The 24,363-nt window shown below is 40.5% G+C and overlaps 1 protein-coding gene across 2 annotated transcripts in view; it reads left to right on the top strand.

Annotated features, from left to right (window-relative positions):
- Window positions 1–9,377: 9,377 nt before the first annotated feature.
- CLINT1 (clathrin interactor 1) overlaps window positions 9,378–24,363 on the top strand; it is a 56,530-nt gene continuing 41,544 nt past the window's right edge. The window contains exon 1 of one of the 2 annotated variants that reach the window (XM_074155515.1): window positions 9,378–9,553. In XM_074155515.1, coding sequence (XP_074011616.1) covers window positions 9,513–9,553 — 41 coding nt within the window. In that variant the 5' untranslated portion in view covers window positions 9,378–9,512. The remainder of the gene's footprint in view (window positions 9,554–24,363) is intronic. The other variant, XM_074155516.1, reaches the window with a different exon arrangement.

The following is a 24,363-nucleotide window of genomic DNA, read 5'->3' on the forward strand; positions in this document are numbered from 1 at the left end:
CTTATGAAACACTTGCACCTAATATCCATGTTCTTAAAAGCATCTGTTGCCAGCCACTGTTGCCTGGTTTTCGCAAACAACAGTTGCAGTGTTTCAGTTTCACAAAGATGTTTTTGTTACAAAATAAATGTGTGCAGGTGCATCCTAAAACAAATGGCTTAGATGCCATTAGTGGGGCTGGCTTTCATTTATGAAGCAGAAAATAAAAATGACCCAAAATAGATCTTTCACTAAGAAAGATTTATTCATGATCATAACTGTGGCCATGCTGAAATCAAGAAGATGGCAAATAAAAAGTACACAGATTGTGCAAAGGATAATGTAATCTCAAAAGAAGAGAGATGGCACCTAGTAAATATTGGTGTGGAAAGATAAACTCTGAGCAGCAGCTGCACGCTCGACACTTCCTCACTCAAAATGGACGATTGTCTTAATGACTTAGAGCTTGCAAGCTTCTTACTTAATGGAGACTTGACTGGGACTCTCTGGGCTAAACCAGTTAACACAATCCTTTTAGCATTAAATAGCTCCTATTGCCAGTATCAAAAATATCTCCAAACACAAAAGCATCCTTCATGTGTGCTAAATACAAACTGCAATCGAAGAAGCTGTGATGTTGAATGTCTCCTCAGAAGCATTCAGGAAATTCTTTTGAATGGCTTGTGCGGGAGGTGTTTGTGCTCCAGAACAGCTCAGAATGGCTCAGCGCTTCTAACCAGCTAGTCAAGGACCCAAGCAGGTTTGCAGGAAAGTACACGTCGCTTATAGCAGGTACTCAGTGGCAAAGAGCTAAATAGTTTTTGAAAGATCTGATTACAGAACGGTTCCTTTTTATTGGCCATGTGCTTTCTCCATGGATGGATTCATTGGATGTGCAACAATAATTGAGTTTCATCCCATGGGTGAAGTCCATTTGGCGACTTAAGTGCAGTCACTTGTCAGGATGGATTTTTTCACAAATGTACATTTTTCAAGTTTGCATGTCTTTTGTCAATACCTCGGCTCTCCAAGGGACAGCATGTCAACTTCCTACACTCTTACATTTGACTGGCTCTGAAAATCCGTCTGCTATGGTTCTCTGAAGTCTGTTTGATGGGGAAGGCTTTTTGACAACTCCTGCCTCTCCAGAGCTCTTACCTCTTTGTTTTTGTTGTGGATGTTTTGTTTGTTTGTTTTTTCCTCTTCTCAATAACAGAATCTTTTATTCAGGATAGCAGCATTTATACTCTCTTCTTCGGTTCCTGTCTTCCAAAACAGCAAGCAGTTCCCAAACTAATGAACTTTAATGAACAAGCACCTTAAAGCTTAAGGGCTGCTAATATCTTCTCTCTCAACTCAGCCCTCAGCCTTCATCCAAATGTAAGCACTACGTTCATGACGCAGAGGGAGACAGTAAATAAAAGCCAGACAAACTGGAACAAGAGAGGAATTGAAACTATGGCAAATTAAGAAAGCAGCAGAACAACTAGTACAAAATTAACCAGGCCACTGCATTATGGTCTTGTGCAACATACTTGTTTTACTGGATGGTACTGAGTGCAAGGCAAAATTTTAGATGTCTGGCAATTATTCCATAAGGAGACAGGCAGTTGGCAATGAGCATCACTCTGTTCCCAAAACTATCCTCAACCTCAGAGAAAAAGTAGATGGTAGCTCTCGCTTTCTTTGTCAGAATCTAAGACAGAAGGCCCCAGACCCAATAATTTCAATACTGAATGAACTGTCAAGAACCTCACAGAAAAACTTTGGAACTGGACATAATCAATGTGTTTAATTCACTCTATTTTACCTGATGGTGGCCAGTACCAAATAATCCTGAGAAAGAAGCTGCAGTAAATGACTCTGGATAAGGTTACTCAATGCTCCAAGAAAATGTCCCCTTAAATCCCAGTGGATCAAATCTGGTTCTTGTAGACAGCATAAGAAATACATGCTGTTAATTTATGGTATTTTTTTCCATCTGACATACACTCAAATTGACAATAAACCTCATCAGTTTCACCTTTGAGGTTGATTTCGCTCTTTCAACTTTTCTTTTAATTCTTTAAAACCTCAGTAGCTTTTACACTGGTAATGATGCTTGCAGTTTGCTTTTGTAAAATAGTAATAGTCAACAGCAGCTTTTAAAGCCTTATTTTTGTAAAACAACATGAACCAAAACAACCACATTCCGTGCAAGAAACTGAAATAGAAAAGAAGGATGAGGGAAGCACGGAAGTAAAAGTCACTAAAGCACCATTTCTTCCCCCTAACAGAAGTTACTTAGGTGGGAATTCTTCATTACAGGACATGAATTTGCACTGTTTTCCTGTTGATGCATAGAAATTATGATGTGAACTGAAAAGAGAGAAAAGAAACTCATTAAACAGCTTTTTTTTTTTTTTTAATTCCTTTTTTGAACATAGAAAAATCAGCAGCACTTTCTTCCATTCTTTTCTTTGGAACATGATCTAATTAAAAATTATGATGGGAAAAAAAAAAAAGGCGCAGCATTTTAAAGCATTGTCTCCCACTTTGAGATAAAAAGCCAGTTTCTGTGACTAAAACTGGCTGGATGATTCCAGGCTGGAGAGTCCCAGCCTGCCAGGCTGTGAAAATGTCTCCATCTACTGTGTTTCGATCCAAGTCCAGCTAAACATTCTGAAAAAGGAATCTGAAGACCATCTTGTGAAGTGTTGCCATGGCACTTTTATTTTCCAGCCAAATGAAAATGAGACTAATTTTTGGCTGTTCAAACACTGCTTTCATATCTCCCCATTTTTTGTTTATTAGCTTGCATGCATGAAAATATTTATGTATGACCTTTAAGAGAAAAAGTTGCAGTGATTTCATTGCCCGTGTTTTACTAGCTTATGAAACAGCAGTCGCCCTGGACCATAGCTTGAAGATGATTTTGATTTGCCATTTCTTTCACCTAATTTAATAGTGTTGAGAGGGAAGTGTGACTACAGCTGTCTTCTCATTGTTCATAGCTGATGGAAAGCCATAGTAGGGCTTTATCTAATGGGACCTATAAGACATGTATGATACTATTTAGTATATATGAGAGTAGTCAGACCAAAGAGAAACAAGGTCTTCAGTCAGCAATAAAGGAGACCTGTTTTCCTATAGTTTTGTGTCTCGTGGTTGGATTCTCCTGCATGTAAGAATAAACAAACTCACTCAGAAGCAGGAACACTGGTAATGGTGCTCTCCAAGGGGATTCCTAGCTATTCAATTGAACTCCTGCTACAGCCTTTCTACTACTACATGCTTACTGGGGCATTCATATGGTATCTCTCTCCATACAGCTGTACATTTTCACAAAACATAACTTCATATCCTTAAGCCTGCCACCCTTGGATCTAATTTGTTTGAAATTGGCCCAACAGTAATTGCAAGGGGACTGAGAGGGACGAATACAGAAACAGCAAGATCTCATAAGCTTTGTATCCTTAGGAAACCAGGCAAACAAGACCTTTCTGGCTTGGGATCTGGCACAAAGCTGAGTGACTTGGACTACAGTCAAACTGACAACATAACAAATGGGAACACTTACGGACTGCAACCATACCCAAGAATTCTGACCTCACTGGTCTGGCATGTGCTTCTGGTTCAGCCCTGTTCTGCTACCAGTTTTCTAACTCTGGCCACTGTCACAGGAATTTTGGAACTTCAAACCCAGAGTGCTAACCAAGACAAACCTGTCAAGGGCTGACTGTTACAAAAAGCAGAAGTGCCCTGTCCTTTTCTCCTCCTCCTGTATAGTTTAAATGCTAGAGAGAGATTAATTGTTGTCAGTGGACAAAAGAACTTACTGGAACAGCTGCATAATAGCAAATAGCAGCAACAATCCAGGCTCTAGATTCTTAGAATATACTGGAGCTAAAAGAAAAGACTGAGAAATCTGGAGATGAGTTTCTGTGAGAAGAATAAAGATCATGCATGATTCTTCTGAGAGAAGAGAATTCTACAGTGAGGATCAGTTCTCAAATACAAACTCCTAAATTTCCCTTGGAAAGTACTACAGCCATTTAAAGGAGGTGTCTAAGGGCATGACAGAGATAGCTGTGACATCAGGACGTAATTCAGAGGGGTTTTCCCCATATTTTACACTCCTAACAGTGGGAACATTTTAAAAACTATGGCTCCAAAGCCTCCCCAAGGAGTGTCAGATAATGCCACATCATCAGCCTGAAGGAAAGCTCAGAACATCTAATATCAGCCATTAGCTGGCGATCCCCAAATCCCACATTTTCATCCTAATTTGGAGCCAAGCACACGCGGCCAATTGCTAATGTGGAAGAAAATGAGAAACCAAAAAAACCCCAAGTAGCTCTGTAAAAAGTGGAACTAATGAAGACTGCTTCCCTGGGGATATTTGTCTCACAGTTGATTGGTTTAATAATTAAACGGTAATATTTGGGCAGCGGGAATTCACCCCTTTCTAGACATCAGGGAACCCACAACAAAGAGCAACATTGTGAATGCCCCAGACACAGGAAAAGCCAGAATTTACTGCTTACTGGACAATGGAGAACCCTGAGAAGAGAACCTTGACCTTAAATGCTTCCATTAAGGGCTGAGCTCAGCTTGCACTACTTTTTCAGGAGCAGTAACAATAAAGTCTCTCCTATTCTGTCATTCATTTTCAGAAAACCTGTAAGAATTTTGCATAGATTTGTAATTTTCTTTTAGAGCTAAGCACCTGTGTTTCATCTAAGTGAAATGGTTGAACTGTTTCAAAAGATTGTGAGGAGACAGAGCGAAATGCACAGTATGACCATAGTATGGAATCAACCTTCATTTCTTCAGGCTAGAAAATAAAGCAGCACTAGGGCTGAATAATGACTGATGTTAACATTCAATACAGCCTCCCTGCAGGGACCTCCTGCAAAAAAACGCTGGTGTTATCTTGGCAGAAGCTGCTGCCTGAGTGGCAGAGTTGTCCTCCCAGCTTCTGAGATGTCACCACTTCTGCCCGGCACTCCCAGTCTTCCACAAGCATAACATGGGCGGTTATAGTCTTGACTCTACAGCTTAAAATAGGATCATTTTCACTTCTTAAAAAACTTTGAGTAAGTTTGCTACCTACTTTCCTTTATAATGAATCATACATATCCTGCATGGGCAAATGCTGTTAGTAAATGGGTGTAACACCTCAGTGTAGGGAGAAAGAGGAGAGTGTTAGGAGGGATAAAGTTGGAACAGCATACATCACTGCCAGGGTCTGCTTCTGATACGAGTGTGATACGGGCTCAGGTGCTGAGTGGTGGAAGCTTTATAGGCAGTTGTACAACCATGGAAGCAACGGGAGGATTTCAACATTTTTACCAGAGGCAGAACCATTCCATGGCAGAGCAGGACGACCATTTCTGAAACAGCCCACCTAGTGACCTTCTGTTTGTAACATGATATGTTTGTGTGTATGGGATGTGTTACAGAAAGACAGATTTGGATTTGGAGAAGCTGCAATTGTTAAAAAATCCTGGGACACAAACCAGCCTACAAGCAGAGAACATTATTTCAATGTTACTTCTGCCCTAATGACTAATTCTTAGAACAAACAGACTTTACGAAATTCAGATTTAATCTGTGTAAGTGGGTAAAAAGTGGAGCTTTATGAAATCATGAAAACAAATACTGCTTTAAATGAAAAGTTTGTCTCTCTCTGTGCCACTCAAGTCTGTGCCACTGTGCCACTCCCTCCCCTGCTGCAATGTGATTTTCCTTGACATTCCTCTTTTTCCCCCACTACATTTTAATTGTAAATTAATCACTGACTTGGACATCTCTCTACTGTGCATTAATATGGTTGATATTAACAACAATATTGCTCTTCAGGCATTTGGAATGTGCTAGACTTTTTGTGCACCAAATGGCCCATATTAACTTCTGGAATAGCCAGGTGCAAACTCTATTGCAGTGTTCAAATTAGTTCAATTTCTCTAACTGCTTCTCCTGTAATTGATGGCTCAAATTATAATAAAGTACAGTTCCTCCAGATGATGTATGTTACAACTACTACCTGTTATGCTGAATATTGCATTGCTTTGAAACTGCATTACCCTCTACCTACACTGATCAGATCCTTCTTTTAAAGGAACTACTTATGAACCAGAAAGTGTCTTCACATCATTCAGAAATTATACATATGCTCATGCACTTTATCAGTAACTGACAGAATGGGGATGGCAAAATTACTGTCAGTCACGTTGCATTCAATCTCACATAAAGACCTGCTTTTTACTATACCTTAAAATTGACAATAAATGCCAGTCGTCTCTCCTTGCCCCATTACTGCATCCAGACACAGCTAGTAATGCTTAAAAGATACGCACCTTTATCTTAACTGCTTTTAAATTCCAGCTTCATTCTCTCTTTCTTCTGCATATACTGTTATTTTCCTATGCCTGCATCTAAAATACTCTCTCTTTACTATTCTCTTTTTCTGAAGTGTATGATTACAGTAGGTTGTAATTTTTTTCACATGGAAACAAAGATTTGTAAAAAACAAACAACCAAATCAACCAAATCCTGATGGCTTACTGATCCCTAACCGTTTCAGTCCAAATGTCATCCCTGATGGGAAAATAGGGAGGAATGGGTGGATTTGACTTTGGGGGTGTGTGCACCTTTAGGCAAGGTTAGAGTCTGGACCTTGGAAACTGCCCATCACGAGTTGGCAGGACTGTTCCAGCACTCAGAACTCTGGGAGCTGCTTGCAGCTGCCAGCACTAACAAGAACATCAATTTCATTGCACCACAGCAGAATCTGGGGAACTTGCAGTTCATCAGAAATGTGTTCAGAAATTTGATTTTGATCCAATATGGACTGAAGTCAAATTTTAAAATAACAACATTTCTAGCAAATCAGAAAAGTTGTGTTTCTGTAAGCTCCAATTATAATACTTTATATTATTTCTTCTTTGAACAGAGATTATAAATGTCTTTTCCTACTCCTGAAAAACAATGATGTCCTCAGTTTATTCACAGAAAAAAATGAAGGGCAAATATCAAAGAGCAAGAGTCTTCATCCAGCTTGCTCTGCTGGGTGTTAAAATTTTAAATTAAGGATCTCGTTCCTCCCAGTCCACAATGGAAAGGCACATGGCAACATGCCCTGCATTTGTGGGGACAGCAAAACTGGTGCTGAGTTTAGTTAAACACCAGCCACAGTCAGTCACCATAGATGATGTGCTGCAGAATAAAATATTATCTCAGTGTTCACTAGCATTCCAAAGGGAAACTATGTTAAGAACTCTTATGAAAGGAACTGAGAAAAAAAAACCCATAAAACATCACTTAGGCTGTTCAGTGCCTTCACTACTGTATGCAGTGCTGGTTCTTCCCGTTCAGTTTCAAAAACGATACAGTAGAATTGAAGAAGTATGGCACAACTTCTGAACAAGGAGAGACTAATTGTACTGCAAGTCTTAGGCACAGTGAAGGAAACAGTGTAGTAAGAAATCTACAGATTTCTAAATTCGCAACTGACAAGGAAAGGAGCAACAGGGCATTGTTTTATACTAATTCTCACGATACTTGAACTAGTAATACTGTTAAGCAGGTGATTTAAAACATACAAAAGGAACTATTTTTTCACACAACAGTTATAATACAGAATTCATTGCAACAAGGTGCTGTGTAAGCTAATCTAAAAGGATTCAAATAGCAATCAGTTAAACTCAAAGTTTAACTTTGACAAAAAGTCCATCCAGTGCTCCTAAACAGAAGCTTTAGCACTAATACTCCAGAACCAAGTCCCTAAACCACAGAAAACAGAAAATAGGAAAGATGTACCTGGGGATTGATCTACCCACATTCATCAGTTCTTACATTCTTTACATAAACATCTAGTACTTACTACTGTTAGTGAGAGGATGCTGGATTTGATGATCCATTCAGTATGTTCTTGTATTCAAATAGATTTCATCGAGATGTTCAGGTGACAGAGCTGCGAAAGTACCTATGTAAAAAGACATAATGAGATGTCAGAAAATGGGCAGGTGATCAGCTGTTTAGCTTTCCTGAACAGTTCAGAGAACTACCAGCTTTTAAAAGAGGTGGCTGTTATTTGAGCAGTAAATGCAGTCGCAACCAGTCTTCTCATGCCTTTTTTTGCTTGCTCTGACTAAACAATCAAAAGGCAAAATGTTTACAGATATATATTTTCTTTAGGCAAAATATGTTCACTTATGACACAAGCACACAAACAAGAAATATACATCAAGAATATATTACTGACTAACCGTAATACCCAGGCACTCTGTTCATGTCCTGTGACTTGCAAAGAAATAGCCAAAAGACTTACGCTTCTCTTGAGAAGAAAATCCCACCATCATGACTGGTCATTCAGAACTCACATTGAAAAGAAGTTGATGGAGAACAAAAGTAAATGTATGTAATGAAACTGTCTGACAACCCTGGTTATGACATCACTTCACTGACTTCACTATTTTTATTATACCCAGGGAGCTGTGATTCCTTTTCAATACCCTGCACAGGCAATATTTGAAGATGGTCTTGCAATGCTTGTTGACAAGTATGTTAAAACAGTGAATATTCTCCTGAGGCAGCTTTAATGTATGTGATCGTTCCTTGGCTTTTTGTCAATTGACTTGAGCTTTCTTGAGAAGTGCCTGTGCTGTGCCAGAGCGGACTGTGCTGCCTTAGCGCACATGCTGCTCCCTTTCATCCATCTTCCCGTGTCGCATTTCTTGCAGAAATCCCACTCTCGGCCTGCAGCAGAATCCGAAAGTTCACCCAAAATTCAGTGTAGTCCGTACACCATGGTCAGCAAACAGGTAGTCATAAAGACAGAATACTGCCCTTGTCATCCAATGGCATTCCTTGCAATAAAAGCAGGGTATTTTATGCCATATTTTAGTCAGAACTGACTTTTACGCCTATATTTTGTGTTTTAACCAGCTATTTGCACAGACCTTTCTCCCCTCTGTGCCTTGCCTGGCTGTGGGGTCAACAAGTTCACCACAGGCTAAATGCCACAGTGTTGTGAAGGTGGGTCAGAGCCAGGCTGTACCCACACTCCAAGCCAAAGAGGGCACAAAGCTTCGGTCCCGCCTCTGTGTGACAGTGTCTACGGAGCCCTCACGACAGGCCAAGCCGAGACAAGCCAGGCGAGGCCCGGCCCGGCCTCTCCCTCAGGAGAGGCCACAGCACTACAACTCCCGGCAGGCCTTGCGCGCGGAGGCGGTGCGCTTCACCGCAGACTAAATCTCCCAGCAGGCTCCGCGTCGGGCCAGCGCCCGGTTCCCAGTATGCTTTGCGGATTGGCCCGGCCTCCCTGCCCTGCCCCGCCGGCGGGAAGACTACATCTCCCAGCAGGCCCCGCGGCCGTGACACCCTCCATTTCCGGGAGCGGTGCCGCGTCCCTCGCTGGGCAGAGGCGGCGGCGAGCCGGAGCGGGCCTGGCTCGGCGGCGGCTGCCCGGAGCGCGGCGAGCGAGGCCTCCTGGGGCCGGCGGCGGAGGAGGGCAGTGAGGCCGGGGCGGTCTCCAGGCGGTCGGCGCCATGCTCAATATGTGGAAAGTGCGGGAGCTGGTGGACAAGGCGTGAGTACGGCGGGGCGCGGGCGGACGGGCGGGGCGGGGGGGCCTGGGGCCGGCTCGGTCGTGGCCCCTCAGCAGGGCCTGTGCTGCCCCCCCTACCCCCCTCACAACATGGCCGCTGCCCCTCCCCCTGCTGAGGTGTCCGCCTCACACCCACTCCGGGTCCAGCTGACCCCTTCCCCGCTCCCCGTCCCTGCTCCCCGGGGGTCTCCCCGCTCTGCCCCCCTGCCCCTCCTCCCGGCCCGGCTTTGACCCCTCCAACAGGCGGAGGCTGCTTTCCAGGTAGTCTGTGGCCTTTTCCATTATGGCTGGCTGCTTTCCCGTCCCTCTTGGGCTGGTCTGGGCCCTTCCAGCTCTTGGCGAGCTGCGCTGCTTCTTTGGGTGCCACCTTCTCTGCCCGGGGTCCCAGGGTGTGTCTGCCCGTTTTGATACATGAGCCCTTAAAATCTGCCTCTTCTGGATTGGGTCCTGCCACGGCCACTAGGCCGCTTAAGAAGAAACAGACAGGTCACTCCAAGAAGGAGGGGAGTAAGAACCACCTGTACAACAGTAAATTTTCAGAGTGCTCTCAAAGTCACCACAAGCTCTTAAGTGTTTTCCTTCTCCCTAAGGACAGGTCACTTCTGCGATTGCCATTGACTCACCACACCTGGGTCTTTCAGAGGTGGAGGGTGGTAGGAGAGTGAAATGCTCTGTCCATCCCCTTAACCATTCTAATAGCTCAGATATTTGCAAGTTTATTTCCTTGACTATAACCTCTTCCTACCGCAAACTTGGCTGCGGTTTTGGTTATCGTGATCACCGTGTTGCAGCTTGAGAACGTGACGTTATTGTTACGTTTCTCAGCCACTCCTTTATTTTTGTCATGGGAAAAAATTTGATATGGTGGAGAGCTTAACAAAGGTTATGTTTGGACTCTTTAAATAATAAATCTTTAGGGGCGAACTTGGACCACTTTTCCATGAACTGTGGACTATTAGAGGAATAACTGGCCGCAGGTCTGTAGGTTAGTATATACCAAATGAGCTTATGGGAACTAATAGTTGTGTCTAGCATTAGAAGTCAGAGGGTGAGCCTTTCAAAATCAAGGTTCCACTCTGAACATTATTTACTTTTGTTTCTCTAAACAGTTCTTGAACTGGCCTGCTTTATATATATGCTTAAAGACAGCAAACTGAAGAGAAACAGCAGCTTGCTTATGATAATCAAGTGTTTTACTTATGGTGCTGTATACCAGACTGAGACTTTTCTAGGCCAAGAATCAGATGACACTTAAAACCCACTGTGAATAAGACTTCTCCCGAGAAAGTTGTTTACTTTTTACAGCTCCTTGCATGCAGAGTCAGCCCTTGCTAAATTAGGTTTAATAATCTGACAAGTGTGGTATATAGCAGGACAAACCAAATAGGCCTGTCTTGAGCTCCTGGACCTAAAAGGTCGCTTTGAGGGAGATCAAGTTTTTTTTAAGTTTTCCTTGTGTACTTTTATTCGTGTAGGATTAGTGATCGCTATAGCATTACTTTTAAGGATATTTCACAAGTTATTAAGCCAAACAGTACATCAAAATCTGGTTTGGAAAAGACATTTGACTTCCAAGCCAGGTGCAAGAACTGGATGTTTCAAATAATCAGAAGTGTTTTTTGAATAAACTTCAGTTTCTGGGAATAACATTATCCAAATAAAGCAGATTGTGTATTTTAAAAAATAAATAAGGGAGGAGCAGGGGGGGAGTGGAGCTTGCAGGGTAAATAGTATTTAGAGACATCAAAATCAATAGTCCCATTGTGTGTGGTGCAGATCTGTCATAATGTCTTCTGTCTTAATGCCATGACTTACAAAATTCTCTGCAGAAGAGGCTAAGTGATACTATCTGCCTCATAAATAACTGTTGATGCTGTGGCAGGAACATACTGAACTTTAACAAGAAAGTCTCTTTCTTTCCGTAAAAAAGGAATATGATTGTATGGGGATTTTGAAAATGTGCAAATAGCTTGAAATTTTGCTAGTTCAAACTTTAATGGCTTTGTAGTGATTGTTAGCTCTAGATCTTGGATCTATAGTCAGCTGATACTTATCATCTTAGAATTTCAACTTACTCATCTGGGTTTTTTAATCCTTATTTGGGGTTCAGGTGGCTGAGAGCTTGGTTAGGTCAGAGATATTTCAAGGTGGAGGACTTGATTAAACAATTTTCAGATTTTTTCGGTGTGTGAAAGTTCAGTAAATGATACATAGTTAAGCTACTATTAATTATTATTTTTTTTCAGTCTCTGCAAACTACTTCAACAACAAAAACCCAAAGTAAAAGCAGTAACCTGTTAAAATTCTTCAAAGTTTTAGAACCAAAAATAAGTTAACAACTGCAAAATACATGGTAAAAATTTAAGTTTGTATTTAGAATTATTGAAGCGTTTGGTGTTTATGTTTTCTTCAGTGTGATAGAAATTGAGCAATCAAGCTCATTAGGTGAGCTTTGCTTTGTAGGTCTCTTCACACTATAATCACCTCTGTTATTTGTATTGTGGCATTTTCTAGAAATTTAAAAGTATGGATCTGCATCCTTTTGTGCATGACAGTTTTTTTTTTTTTGATACTAGATGGCGGTGCTATTATATATGAAATTTCGGAAGACCGTGTGATAGAGTATTAAACTGTGCTAAGATGTGACAAGATACTTTGTGTGTCTTGTTTCCCTTTTGTCAACCTCATTGTTCTTAGTTGCTAATATAACTCTCCTGCCTTAAATTTAAAGTGCTGTGATTAGTTACAGTTGAACAGTAACAGTAACTAATTGGGCCTTGTGAATAATTTTGGGGCTTAAACCAAATAACTAATAAAGCCTGTCTGTGCCTAGTAAAATTTGCTTGTCCTAAGCTTTATTCTTGCAGTTTCTAAATAAATTCTTCCCTCCAGTTTCTTCACCCAGGTACTGCAATGTGTGTGAGAGTTCTTCAAATGTGTGGAATTATATTGAGTTTGTGCTTAGCTTGTAGTTTAGAAGGCATAGGTCTAAATTTTCTTATTTCTTCTGGAATAACTTCTGTTTCACAGTATTTTATTGTGTGAATAGATTAATTTCAGAAGGCAGCCTTTCACTCTATTTTTAGATGTTCACTTGTATGGGTTCTTTTTCCCCAGTAGGTCAAAACTGAATTGGCAAGTAAACTGTATAAAGGTAGCCCTCTGTGCTCAACTTGTTTGCTCTATAACAGTAAACTCGGTTTAAACGGCAGAGGTTTCTGGTGGCTCAAGTCCAGGGTGGCACTTGGTGCAAAGTTAGTGAGTCAGGTTCTGAGTCACCCCTGAAGAAATGTAGTAGACCTTTGTTAGATTCTGTTTTGTCATAGACCTAGGTCTGCGGTAGAAATATGTAGCCTAAGCATTATATGCAAGAGGTGGCGAATTCTTCTGACCTAAGGAGCTGCATACCAGCAACTTAACGTGACAGAGTGCAGAGGCACACATCACATGCTTTGGATAGCTGGTGGGAGAGTGAGCTCTGGGAACGTTTGGCAGGTGGGAAGTGTGCTGGTCACCAGCTACCCCACTGCTCTGCTGCTTGGTAGGGTTTGCAGCTTTTTCTCTGGATGACCTGGTGGCAGTTGTCCCAGGTGTTCTGCGGCTCCCGTAGCCAGGGGGGCAGGTTACCCCATGCCTGCTCCAAAACAGCCCTATAGTGATGAAAGTTGAGGATAAGCGTTGCATTCGAATTGCTTGTGAGACTAAGGATCTGCAGGCTGGCCAATACTGTGTAGAAGCAGCTTATATGAAAAATGTCATGTCTTTAATCATATAGATGCATCTGTACTTTGATAATCAAACCCTTAAAGGCCCCAACCGAGTATCTCCCTCCTGTGTGATAACAGAACTGGCAAAAGGTATTGTAGTCGCTGAGATATATTTCTGGAGACCTGGCTATGGAAATTCAGAGTATCATGCAACTTGGAAACTTCCTTTTTTAATCTTATCAGACAAATATATGTTGTGCTTTACGTTCCCTGTGAAATTTCTAGGGGAGTTCTACAACGAAAACCCCATAGCTTTTTCAAAAGAAAACGAGGAATATTAAGAATTCCCGTTAAAACCATTTTTAACTTGGCGGAAGCAGGAAGGTATTAGCTTGGCCTTGTGGCCAAGTTCAAAAGCCAGCCATCACATCTCTCTCTAGTCTTGTTGAATTCTCTTTTCTTGAAGCAGAATCTGCTGATTCCTGTTTCCTGAAATGTTACTGTATATTGTTAATCTAGCACAAGGTTCTGCTTAAAGCAGAAGACAGCATTTGTGCATACATGCTTAGCAAGGCTAGTTGAACTCCTCGTGGCAATAATTCCTCTCTTAGTATAAGATGTCATTGTAACTTAACGTTTTTGCTAACTAGTTTCTGTCATGGACGTGCAGTAAGCAGGATGGAAGAGCTTTGGACCCATTGAGATTAGATTGTGGCCTGTGTCACAATGTGATGAGACTTTACAGCCACTTTCTTTAAAATTTTATTACCATTCTTAGCTTTTGTGATCTACATACGTGACCAGAATGTGAGAGAGCTCATTTTTAAGCACCTTCCACACATCAAAGGGTAAGAAACGGTCTAATTAAAAATTTGGTGAAGGCGACAGATATATCTGTAGTAAGGACAGTATAATCCAGATGTTCGTTTGAATTAGTTAAGGTGGGCGAGATAGTTGTCACTGAGTCTTTGAGCTTCTCGGATGTATACATAGAAGAAATACCGGCAAGAAATTCATAGGCTTAGTTATATGACAGCTGCCATCCCCCTGTTTTTTCCATCCCTTTTTCAGTTTAGGTTTTTGTCTGTCTGGCCAAGTCCTAACTGCTTTGCTGGTACTGCTCTTAGCCACACCTTTGTAGTGACCCAGGAGGAATGTATTTGCACTCCCTCATGTTGCAGAGTGGGAGTTGAAGCTTGACAGAGTTATGTCTTCATACATTTTGCAAGCTTGATGAATTGCCCAAGTATGTAATGTTTTAAGCAGTTTTTAAGTGGAGAGCAAATTGTCTTGTTTAGAACTGATTGTAATGCTTGCATGGATACTAAATGCTGGAAACATTTATAACGCTTGAGAATTTATTTGTAGTGTTAGGCACTGGGGTCCTCTATTATTTGTTCTGATGTTTTTTCTATGCAAGGAGGATGGATTTTTTTTTTTTATTGTTAGTGGAAAAGGAAGGAGTTGCTATCATCAGCTCCAATACAACTAGGTAGGGGAGAAGTTTTTAGCTAATAAACATCTTGTTTTCTTTAGTACTTCTAATTATACAAGCTGTAAAGAGAAGGGTAAATTATTGGTCGAGTGAGTTACTGCTTCGATTGTCACTGCAATTCCTGGCTGTTGTAGCCTAAAGCATGGCATGCAAATGAGACATCGCACTTCAGCTGAGGACTAGAGGTTTCTGGATTACCCCCGCTTCACAGATGGGGAAAACTAAAAAGATAATTGTGTCAACTAAACCAAGTCACAGTGAGTTGATAACAGTTAAAACTCTGGATTTGTTGACTTCCAGACTCACGTTGTCTGCTGGCTCATGCTATGTCCGCACTGTACTTATTAACATGGTAAATGCATACCAGTGATTTGCCCTACAATTATGTGGCTCACAGTTAACTTTCAGTTGCTTATTGCCATGTTGCTCACATTTGACCAACCTATAAGCAGGAGGATCCTATGTATACTCAGCTGGGGGTTTTAAATCCTCTTGCCTAACTACTTTCTTATTTTAATGTGACTGTAATTGTTCTTGTTTACAGGCAGTTTTCTTATGATTCATGGATTTGTCCACCCAGACTATTGAGCTTTTCTGTAATGAAGCGCTGTTTGCTGGTTTAGTAATAGCAGGTATTATGGTAAATGATCCATCTTATGATATATCCAGCGAAAGGGTAAATAACTGTCAAACACTAGTCCATTGCTATCTGACCTTCCTGTAAACTCCCTTGCTCCAGTTCCAGGATCGTTTGATTTTCTTTATATTTAAGATTTATTTTGGTTTGCATAAGCAAGGTCTTCAGAGCAGTGAACGCTTCCATCGTTTTATGTAAGGGACAGTTAACCCTCACCGCGTGAGTTATCCTCCTATTGCTGCTTAAGAGATGTCCTGCTGATAACTGCTTTAAGAACAGCATTTTGTATCATTATTACAAGCAAGGTGATGATTATTATCTCTAGCCCTATAAGGACTTGCCCTCTGCCTGGTTACCGGAGAGTGAGAGAGAGAGAAGGAATAAGTCTTGGGAATGCAAAGGAGGACTGTATTTGAACATATGATTTGGCTCTGTGGCATTGCGTGGCTGTGTCTGCCAAGAACTTGTCACAGCACTTATTTCTATGGGTTCTCCTCCTTCCTTTAAAAAAATTTCCAGAATGTTGCTGTTTTTAATAAAGAATAAAAATGGTTATAGTTTTTGGGCCATGTAATTCAGTATTGGTGATACACATCTCTGAAACGATTACACTGTTATCTCATCTACATAGAGATGTCATTCTCCTGTTTGAATATTCAACTGGTGGAGTAATCAAAAGTAGGCAAATATTACACGCTGCAGTCTATATTAAGGGTTAGCATAAGGTAACTGTGACCCAATGCACAAATTTCATCAACACACTCCTTCAAGTAGTGCTTTTGTTAGTGCTCTTTCAAATGTATTACTGCCGTTTTACACCCTATGGAAGCTAGCAACAGTTTGTATTATGTAGCACAAGGCTAACCAAGGTGTTGGCCTTATGTATTTTCAGGGAATCTAAATGATGTGTGTATATGTGACAACTCCTACATCCTGGAAGTATTTTTAAAACATTGCTTTGCATCGCCCTGCCAGAAATAAGACTAGGTTTCTGCTTGGGAAGTAAATGAAGCTGGTCAAAGATAAGAGCCTTACCTACATCACTGTGTGCAACTGCAGTCAGAGGGATCAAGGTGCTTAACTCAGTTCTGTGCTAATTCCTCTTGGTTGTGTTGCCAGCTAGTGTATTAAAAATATTAGCTTATTTGCATAATTATGTCATATACAAGGTATAATTACTTCCAAAGTATTGTGCAACTGTGGAACACGCTACTGCTTTCTCTCCTCAGGCTTGCCTGTTTCAAGGTGCAACTCTTAAGCGTTGCAATGGTCCTAAAATGCAATCTTGAAATTCTAATCTGATTCTTGTATCTCATACCTGCCTCCATTCATTTCAAGTTTTAAATTAATTTCTGTATTTATGCAAAAATGATAAGCTTTTGTAAAAACAGGAAGACGAAGTGTCAGAGAATGAGTGAAGAATTGTTTTGTAGGATGGTAGGTTTAGAGCACAAAAAATGTGTTGATCTTAAGAGATATATTCTTCAGTTTGGAACTTTTGCAATTTCTCACATTTGTTTATTCTGAAGTTTGGGCTACAACTTGTCCACAAGTTGTAATACAAGAAGTCCTATTTGAAGCTGGGAAACTCATCTCCAACGTGCAGAACATGACCTGTTGTTTCAAGTATGTTCCAGATACTTTGCTTGTATGTGCTTGATGGGAAACTTCAGCTTCCAAATTACCACTGTGTGTTCCAAACTAATAAGGGGGGGGGAGAATTGAGACACCTTGGTTTTGGAAAAAGTAGGTCAGCTGTTGCCTTTAATTGCTTTTTTACTAAAACAAAGATGTACAGTAGCATAACTTTAAACAGAAAGTTTTACAGACTCTGTTTAAATGCTTTTCTCATATATTTTTTTTTTACTTGTCAGGTGAAACTGATATAGGGCAAGAAAATGAAAAACTAAATTAGCAAATATAACAGGTGAATAAAGTAGTCATTTTTTGCAATTGGTCTCTTTCCAGCTCCTTATAGTGTGTTGGATCTTACTGACATAGGTCAAATATGGGCCTACTTATAGACAAAGATTGACAGTGCTGGCGTCTTTGGGTTTGGAGAATGAGCTTTATTTACCTGTTCCATTTGGAATAAGCAGCTGTAGTATAGCTAATCCTTTCTTTTAAGGATGTTTGGTAATCTCTTTAGAGCAATGGTGTAGGAGAGCATAACTCCTGTGACAAAACAGTTGCTCTATTCTGTCTCTGAAAAATAAGATCTGACTGGGGTGCACTTAATTTTTTTTAAGGTACAAGTGTGTGTTAAGATAAGGTCATATGAAATTGTTACAAGCTGGTAGTACAGTTCTTTCCAGGAAGCTGTGTAGGCTGTGGGTCTCTGTGTACTTTTTCAATAGCAGTGTTAGAAAAAGTATTCATTACTTATTTATTCCCGGGTGGTGTGCTGTGTGAGTGGGGTGGTTTAGGTTGCTCTGCAGTGAACCGTACAGAGGAACAGATCCAATTGGAAGCTTTGTCCCTCTCCCAAAAGGACTTTGTATGTTATTTGTTTTTAAGTTAGAGTAGTTCCCTAGACTCATTTGCCATACAACTGCACAAGTGTTTGTGTCGCACGTCTGAGGAAGCAGTGTTGAGATGAGGCAGAAGGGAAAGGGAGAGGAGAGAGATGGTTAAAGCTGGTGTAAGCGGAGGACGCAGGAACACATGGCTGAGTCTCACCTTGTCGTTGCCCTGAAGTTTTGAATGCCACCAGCACTATCACAAACATGAAAACATAGCCTAAGCAATGAAATCTTAGGTTGTAGTTTCACAGTGAGTGTAAGCGTAGGCTGATGGTAGAAGAGGTTTCACAGCCTTCTGTCTGCCACAGCCTGCACACTTCTCTCTCCCTTTCGCTGGCACTAGCCTACTTTCTGCATGATGAGAGAATCTGTCTCTCAGACTAACCAGTTGTTTTTGCCAATTTAATTCTCCACTGGATCGGTTCCCTGGTATAGTTAACTCCATGGTCACACAAATATTTGTACTGGCATAAAGAAAAGAGTGGTGGTTGGGTAAGAATCAGTGGCTGGGGGCAAAGGAGAGCAAGGAACGGGTTTAGTGCTTGAAGCACACCCTCAGCATGTGGTTTCACAAGCAGGTTGAGGAGCTCTAAGGTTATTCGTCTACTAAAAGAGAACGTCTCACTTCTGTACCTGGCCATTCATTGTCTTTGCCTTTCTTATGCTGCTGCTGTGTATTTGCTTGTACTATCTTGCTGATATAGCTAAAAAAAACCCTAAGATTTTTTGGGTCCATAAGTGGTTTGGCAGCCTGCTGCGTAAGCGTAGGGGAAAGGACAGGACGATAGGCTGGGACGCTTTTTTATGATGATGCATTTTTACCTAACTTTATTATTAGAAAACTGAACTGTTAGTGGTTTGTTAGCTGCAAAAATGCTCTAGAAGATCACAAATTTTAGTTCTAAGTTTAAATTTCTTAAGGTTGCTCTTCTGTCTTGTATGCCACTACTTCAAGCTCCACAGCTAAACTTTCTGTGTTTGTGCCACTGTTGTGTTGGGGGTTATGCATCAGTATTTCTGGTTCCACTCTCAGGTCCCAAATTTGGGAGAAAGGATATGGATTGAAATAGATGTTTTGTATGGTGCTACTTAGAATGGTTCAGGCTGGAAGTGATCTTGGGATCCAACAGATCTTCATCTGAGACATGCTTTCAATTCAGTTTAAAAGTACAGCTAATTAGAAATACTGATGGTGAATATATTTCAGTTATTATAGAGTGATAGTCTATGTAGATTGTTAATTTAAATAGATGAAATATTTTTGGATGTGTTTGTTTTGCCATTAAAAATGAAACTAATGTGACAAAATCAGTATTGTTAGTGTGTATTTGTGTCTTTTAAGGAAACTGCCTCAAAGCTGTTGTACTCTTCCCTCTCCCCAACCAAATAGTGTGTCCTGTCCTAATCTGTTAAATATTGACTGCGTGCTTAATAGATATTAACTCATTCATTTGGGATACAATTAGAAATATTAGTGTATATTCAACTTGTTTAATGAGACTGACCTGCTTTTTTTTTTTAATCTGTTGTAATAATAATGAGACCTATTGGGAGTTAGGGAGTATGTTTGGTTTTTTTCTCCGCTCCATTCTGACTCATAACAATAAGTGTTTTTCTTGTTGGTTGCTTTCCTCATCCCGACAAGCTGTTTAGGAGTGTCCTAATGTGCATTACAGACTGTTCAGTGTTCCCTCTCAAGACATAACTTTATATTCAGTAAACATACATCCCTATGTGATTCTTGGGAGGTGTTTTGTGTTCTATGAGACTACTCAGTTGAAGGTTTCTCTAGATCCATTTTGAATGTAAAGACAAGAAAAAGGCTTTTGATAACCTTAGGTAATTTTATTGGAGTTGCAGTGGGTGGATGCATCTTCTGAAAAATAAATTATGTTCTTGGTAACTTGCGAATAGAGCTGATACCTTAATGATTGCTGTAACTTTTAATTATTCCTTGTTTTGATGATTATTTAATTACTTTAACTATTCTTCCGTATGATCATGCAAAGAGAGGGGAAACCCTCTCCTCTGTTCAGAGAGGTTTTATTCTCTAAATGAGTTAACTTCTATCACAGTGGTTTATCTCTCCTTGCTGCCAAACAGATGATTGCATTTCTTGAGACAGCTTGAAAACTTAGTGCTAATAGACATCTAATTGGAAAGTGGAGTCTCTTAGCCTTTAAACTGCCAGTGTCAGGTTTTTGTTAATTACATGGTAACTGTAACTTCTGTAGCTGCAGACATTAGATCATAAAAATCCAGGAATCTTGCCATTAGTGAGTAAATAAATAGTTTCTGTGAACCATAGTGAAATTGGTTAGTTGTAAATACACAGTGTAATTTGCAATTATCATCCTTGTGTGGACAGGAACTGGAAACTGGGGCTCTGAGGCAAATGAAACAGCTCTTGTTACCTTTTTAGGACATAAGAGTTACTTGATCTCCTGGAGGAACCAGTTTAACAAATGATACCTATGAAAGGAGAGGAAACATCATTATCCTCCACAAATAAGCATGGCTTGGCATTAACATTTTGAAAGTTAATTTGTATGTAGCTTGCTAGACTCATTCCACAAAAGAACACTTGCTTTGAGTAAAAGTACATGTTTGTGAACCTCTGGGTTTTCAGTTTGCCAAGCCACCCTTTTTATTTAATGCGAGATACCATTCTGAAAAATTAAAGGAAATAGTGAATATCATAACACTTATGTCGTAATATTCTGAATGGTGTGTTCTTACTGCTTGTCCTTTTTGGGGTACTCTGCTGTGAATAGCTGTAGAAGGACACTCTGCCTTTAACTATTAGCCAAATTTACTTTATCCAACTGCTTAATGCAGTAGTAGAAGGATTTCTAGGTTGTGACCTGCCTTCACAGAAAATTGAATGACAAAAGAAAATAGGTATTAAGCTAATTTAGTCTATTTAGGATTATGGTCACTGCTTTTTATTCTTAGATACACTTGTAGCAGGGAAGAAATACAATATTTCAAGGTTATTAAAGGATGAACAACTGAAGTAGGAAAAGATTAGATTTTTTTAAAACAATTTTTTTTTTTGGTTAATTTACTGGCTGCAGTATAATAAGCTGAAAACTAATTGTGCCATTCCTAGGAACTGCATTTGAATTTATTTAAATTCTATGCAAGTATTTTTTTTTTTTTTCCCTTCAGTGTATTCTTGGAACAGTGATACTCGCTTTCCTCGTGCGCTTTTTTCCTTTTCCTTGTAGTAATTATTCTGGTGTGGTTTAGTGAGAAACTTCAGTTTTGTCATTTTAATTGCCTCTGGGCAGAAGTAAACGCTTTTATACTGTGAGGATGGTCAAACACTAGAGCAGGTTGCCCAGAAATGCTGTGGCAGCTCCATCCTTGGTGATGTTCAGAACCTGTTTGGAGCACGGTCCTGGGCAACCTGCTCCTGCTGAGCCTGCGTGAGCTGGGTGGGTAGGCTGGGGCATCACAGAGCTCCCTCCCAGCCTCAGCTGGGCTCTGGTTCTGATTCTGCTCTCTGCAACCATAAGAGCTCTTTACAGAATACTAAAATGAAGATCAGCTAGAATCTATCAGCTGAAAGTGGACTGAGAAGGTACTCAGTTTTTTGAGGGGAAAAAGCCCTCTTTTTGCCAGTGGAAGTACAATGAGTGACACAAAGTGCATTGTGCAGCCCTTCTGTGGTATTTCATTATTGGTTTATGTACTATGAGTCTCATCTGTAGTTCTTCTATCAGTTGAACTATTTTAATGTGCTCTTCCTTATAAATGGTGTACTTATCCCACATAATGAGATGGTATAGAAGAAATAGTGGGGAAATGGGCTGATTGTCAGAACTGGTTGTCAGCATAACTTTATTATGATTATAGTAAATTAACTTGATCAAGAGATGCCAACTAATTTAATAGGAGGAAGGCCTCCAGTTGGTGAAGGAAAAATAGTTCTTATAGGTCTATTGTACAAGATGTGCATTTATTACAAGGCGCATCTGTCTTGATTTAAGGCAGATTTTTAGAAGACTGAAGAACAAGGTGGAATATTTTTCTTTCACAGAATTTTGGATAAATCTGTTCTGTCAGTGTTCCATTTTAAAACAGTGTGGTTTGCAGGACTCTGTTACGGGCCAAGTACAAGATAACACATGCACGGCTGAATGGGTGGGCACATGCTCAAGAAAACTTATTCAGACTAAATTAACAAGCAAACTGTCAACCAGTCCATCCCAATGAACTGAAAATTCAGGACTGAAGTTGTACAGGCAGAGCAAGAACAGGAAGAGGACTGTATTGCTTGATACCCTCCCACCCCGTGTGAATGACGGAGAGGCGATGTGGGCAGGAAACGTGATAGTGATGGGTGACTTCATGTGTCCTATGTAGGTTAGATACACATTGCGTCAGCACCTTACACTGGGAACTGTAGACACTGAGGTGGCTGATGACTGGTTGACCAAAGAGCTAGTCAAAAAGACAGAAGTGCTAAGCCCTGACCTGATCCTGAGCTGTGCATTGAGTCTGGTTCAGGATATTCCTTTCGGAGCCACTCTAATAGTGAACATAAAGCACTTGGATTAAAAGTCTTTCTGTGGTGAACAACAGAAGCGTAAAGAAAAAAATACTTTTTGGGTGCATTTTTCAAAAAGGTTGCTTACATAAAAATGGTGAATTTATAATTTTTAAAAAGCTTCCAAGGGCATGCCGAAGAATGGAATCCTTGCAGGTGATGTGGAGATAATGAAAATGCTATATTGGTGGCTCGTAATGAAACTGTGCTGTTATCACTTCTCAAAGACAATGGTGAAAAAGAAACATCACTGGTGAAGAGGGGGGGTAAAGAAATAATTCAAAGCTAAAGCACGTGTTTCAGAAAGCTAAAATGTCCATTTGAAGAAAATACGGAGTTAGTCGCTGGTCATTATCATGCGAAAACAAAAATGAGACAGGTGAGCAAGTTGGAAGAACAACTTGTGAAAGGCAGCTCAAAACAAACTAGAAGAAAGTGGCCCCTTTAGGGCCACCAGATGCTGAAGGAGGAGCACTGGCAAAAGGTGAAGGTATAGCAGGAAATCCCCCTAAATTCTTTGCCCCCAGCTGTAAACTGTTGGATGCTCACAGCTTATTCTGTGGAATTATCAGTGCATACTTGCCTTTTTATATGATATAATAGGCATCTTTTGACACTGTCAGAGATTATGATACTGAACAGGTTTCCCCTTGCACAGTGATATGCTAAAGAAGTACAAAGTACTCTCTGGGACAATGTAACATCTTAATTACACTTTAATTTTTAAGATGTTGAATTTCTTGTTCTTATTTGTGAGCAAGCTGAGGTGCAGGGAAAGGCTTAGTTTTTTAACAGATTCCTTCCACAGAAAAGGGAGATGATCTTGGAGACGCTGAAACACAAGTTTAAAGGGCTTTGTGTTCCTTTTAGGGCCATGTGTAGTGGAGTCAAGAAATAAGGTTCTTGCACCCAGACATACTCCATATACTCTTACTTGAAGACAACATCGTCCTTAACTTGTCTGCCAGATGTAATGGTCTCTTCTGGATTGGATTTCGGCATTGGATATGGAAAGAAATGCTGCAGATGCATTAGAGTTACTGAGCGTAGCAGGTGCTGTAGCACTGCATGGAATAGTGGAATAGTTCTTGCTTTCAGCTTCAAATAGTAAGAAAGCAGAAAGTAAGGAACCGATTTTGAGAAGAGAAGCTGGTCAGCTTCTCTTTAGTGACATCAATATTCATTTTCTGATTTTATTCTAATTATTTTCAGGAAATAAAAGGCCTGAAATCTGATGTTGAGGTGGTGGGTTTTTTGCAGACAGAAGCAACTATAGAATTCATTCCAGTGTGTTCAGATATAAGATCAGTAAATGATAATGCAGTTCATTTTAGAAAAACAGAGGTGAAGCTAGTAAGTAGTCTCAAGTGTCTGTCTCCTGAATACCTCCTGCATAGCAATTCCACTGAAAGGCACTTGAATAAATGAAGGAAAACAACTGGTTATGCGCCTGCAATTTGATAACTTTGTGTAAACTGTTGCCTCCTCTTCCTTTCTCCTACTCTGAAAAATGCAGGGCAGCTTCTGCTGCAGTCTTAAATATTTGTTTTCCAAGACACAAGGCTGGATTTAAACAGCAGTTGAAGGTTTTCTTGTTTAGTTGCTTCACCTGCTCCTTGGGCCGTAATTGTAGATTCTGTTGTTGATGAGATATATCGAGGTTTTTGTAGATAATGACATTAATGCTTTGCTACATCACAGCTGGATGTGAAGCTGTGCAGGGTCATAGCTCTGTAGCTGAAGGCAGAAGGAAACTGCAAGCTCTTCAAAGCTGGTCTGGGTGTTAGGGAGAGAGTGCAGCTTGTGTTGTAAAGGTTGGGTTTGATGCGTATGTTTTACCTGCATTTGGGATGCTGGTGTCTTTCTCTGGTTCCCT

The sequence above is a fragment of the Numenius arquata genome, chromosome 11, assembly GCF_964106895.1.
Source record: "Numenius arquata chromosome 11, bNumArq3.hap1.1, whole genome shotgun sequence".
NCBI classification, from domain to species: Eukaryota; Metazoa; Chordata; class Aves; order Charadriiformes; family Scolopacidae; genus Numenius; species Numenius arquata.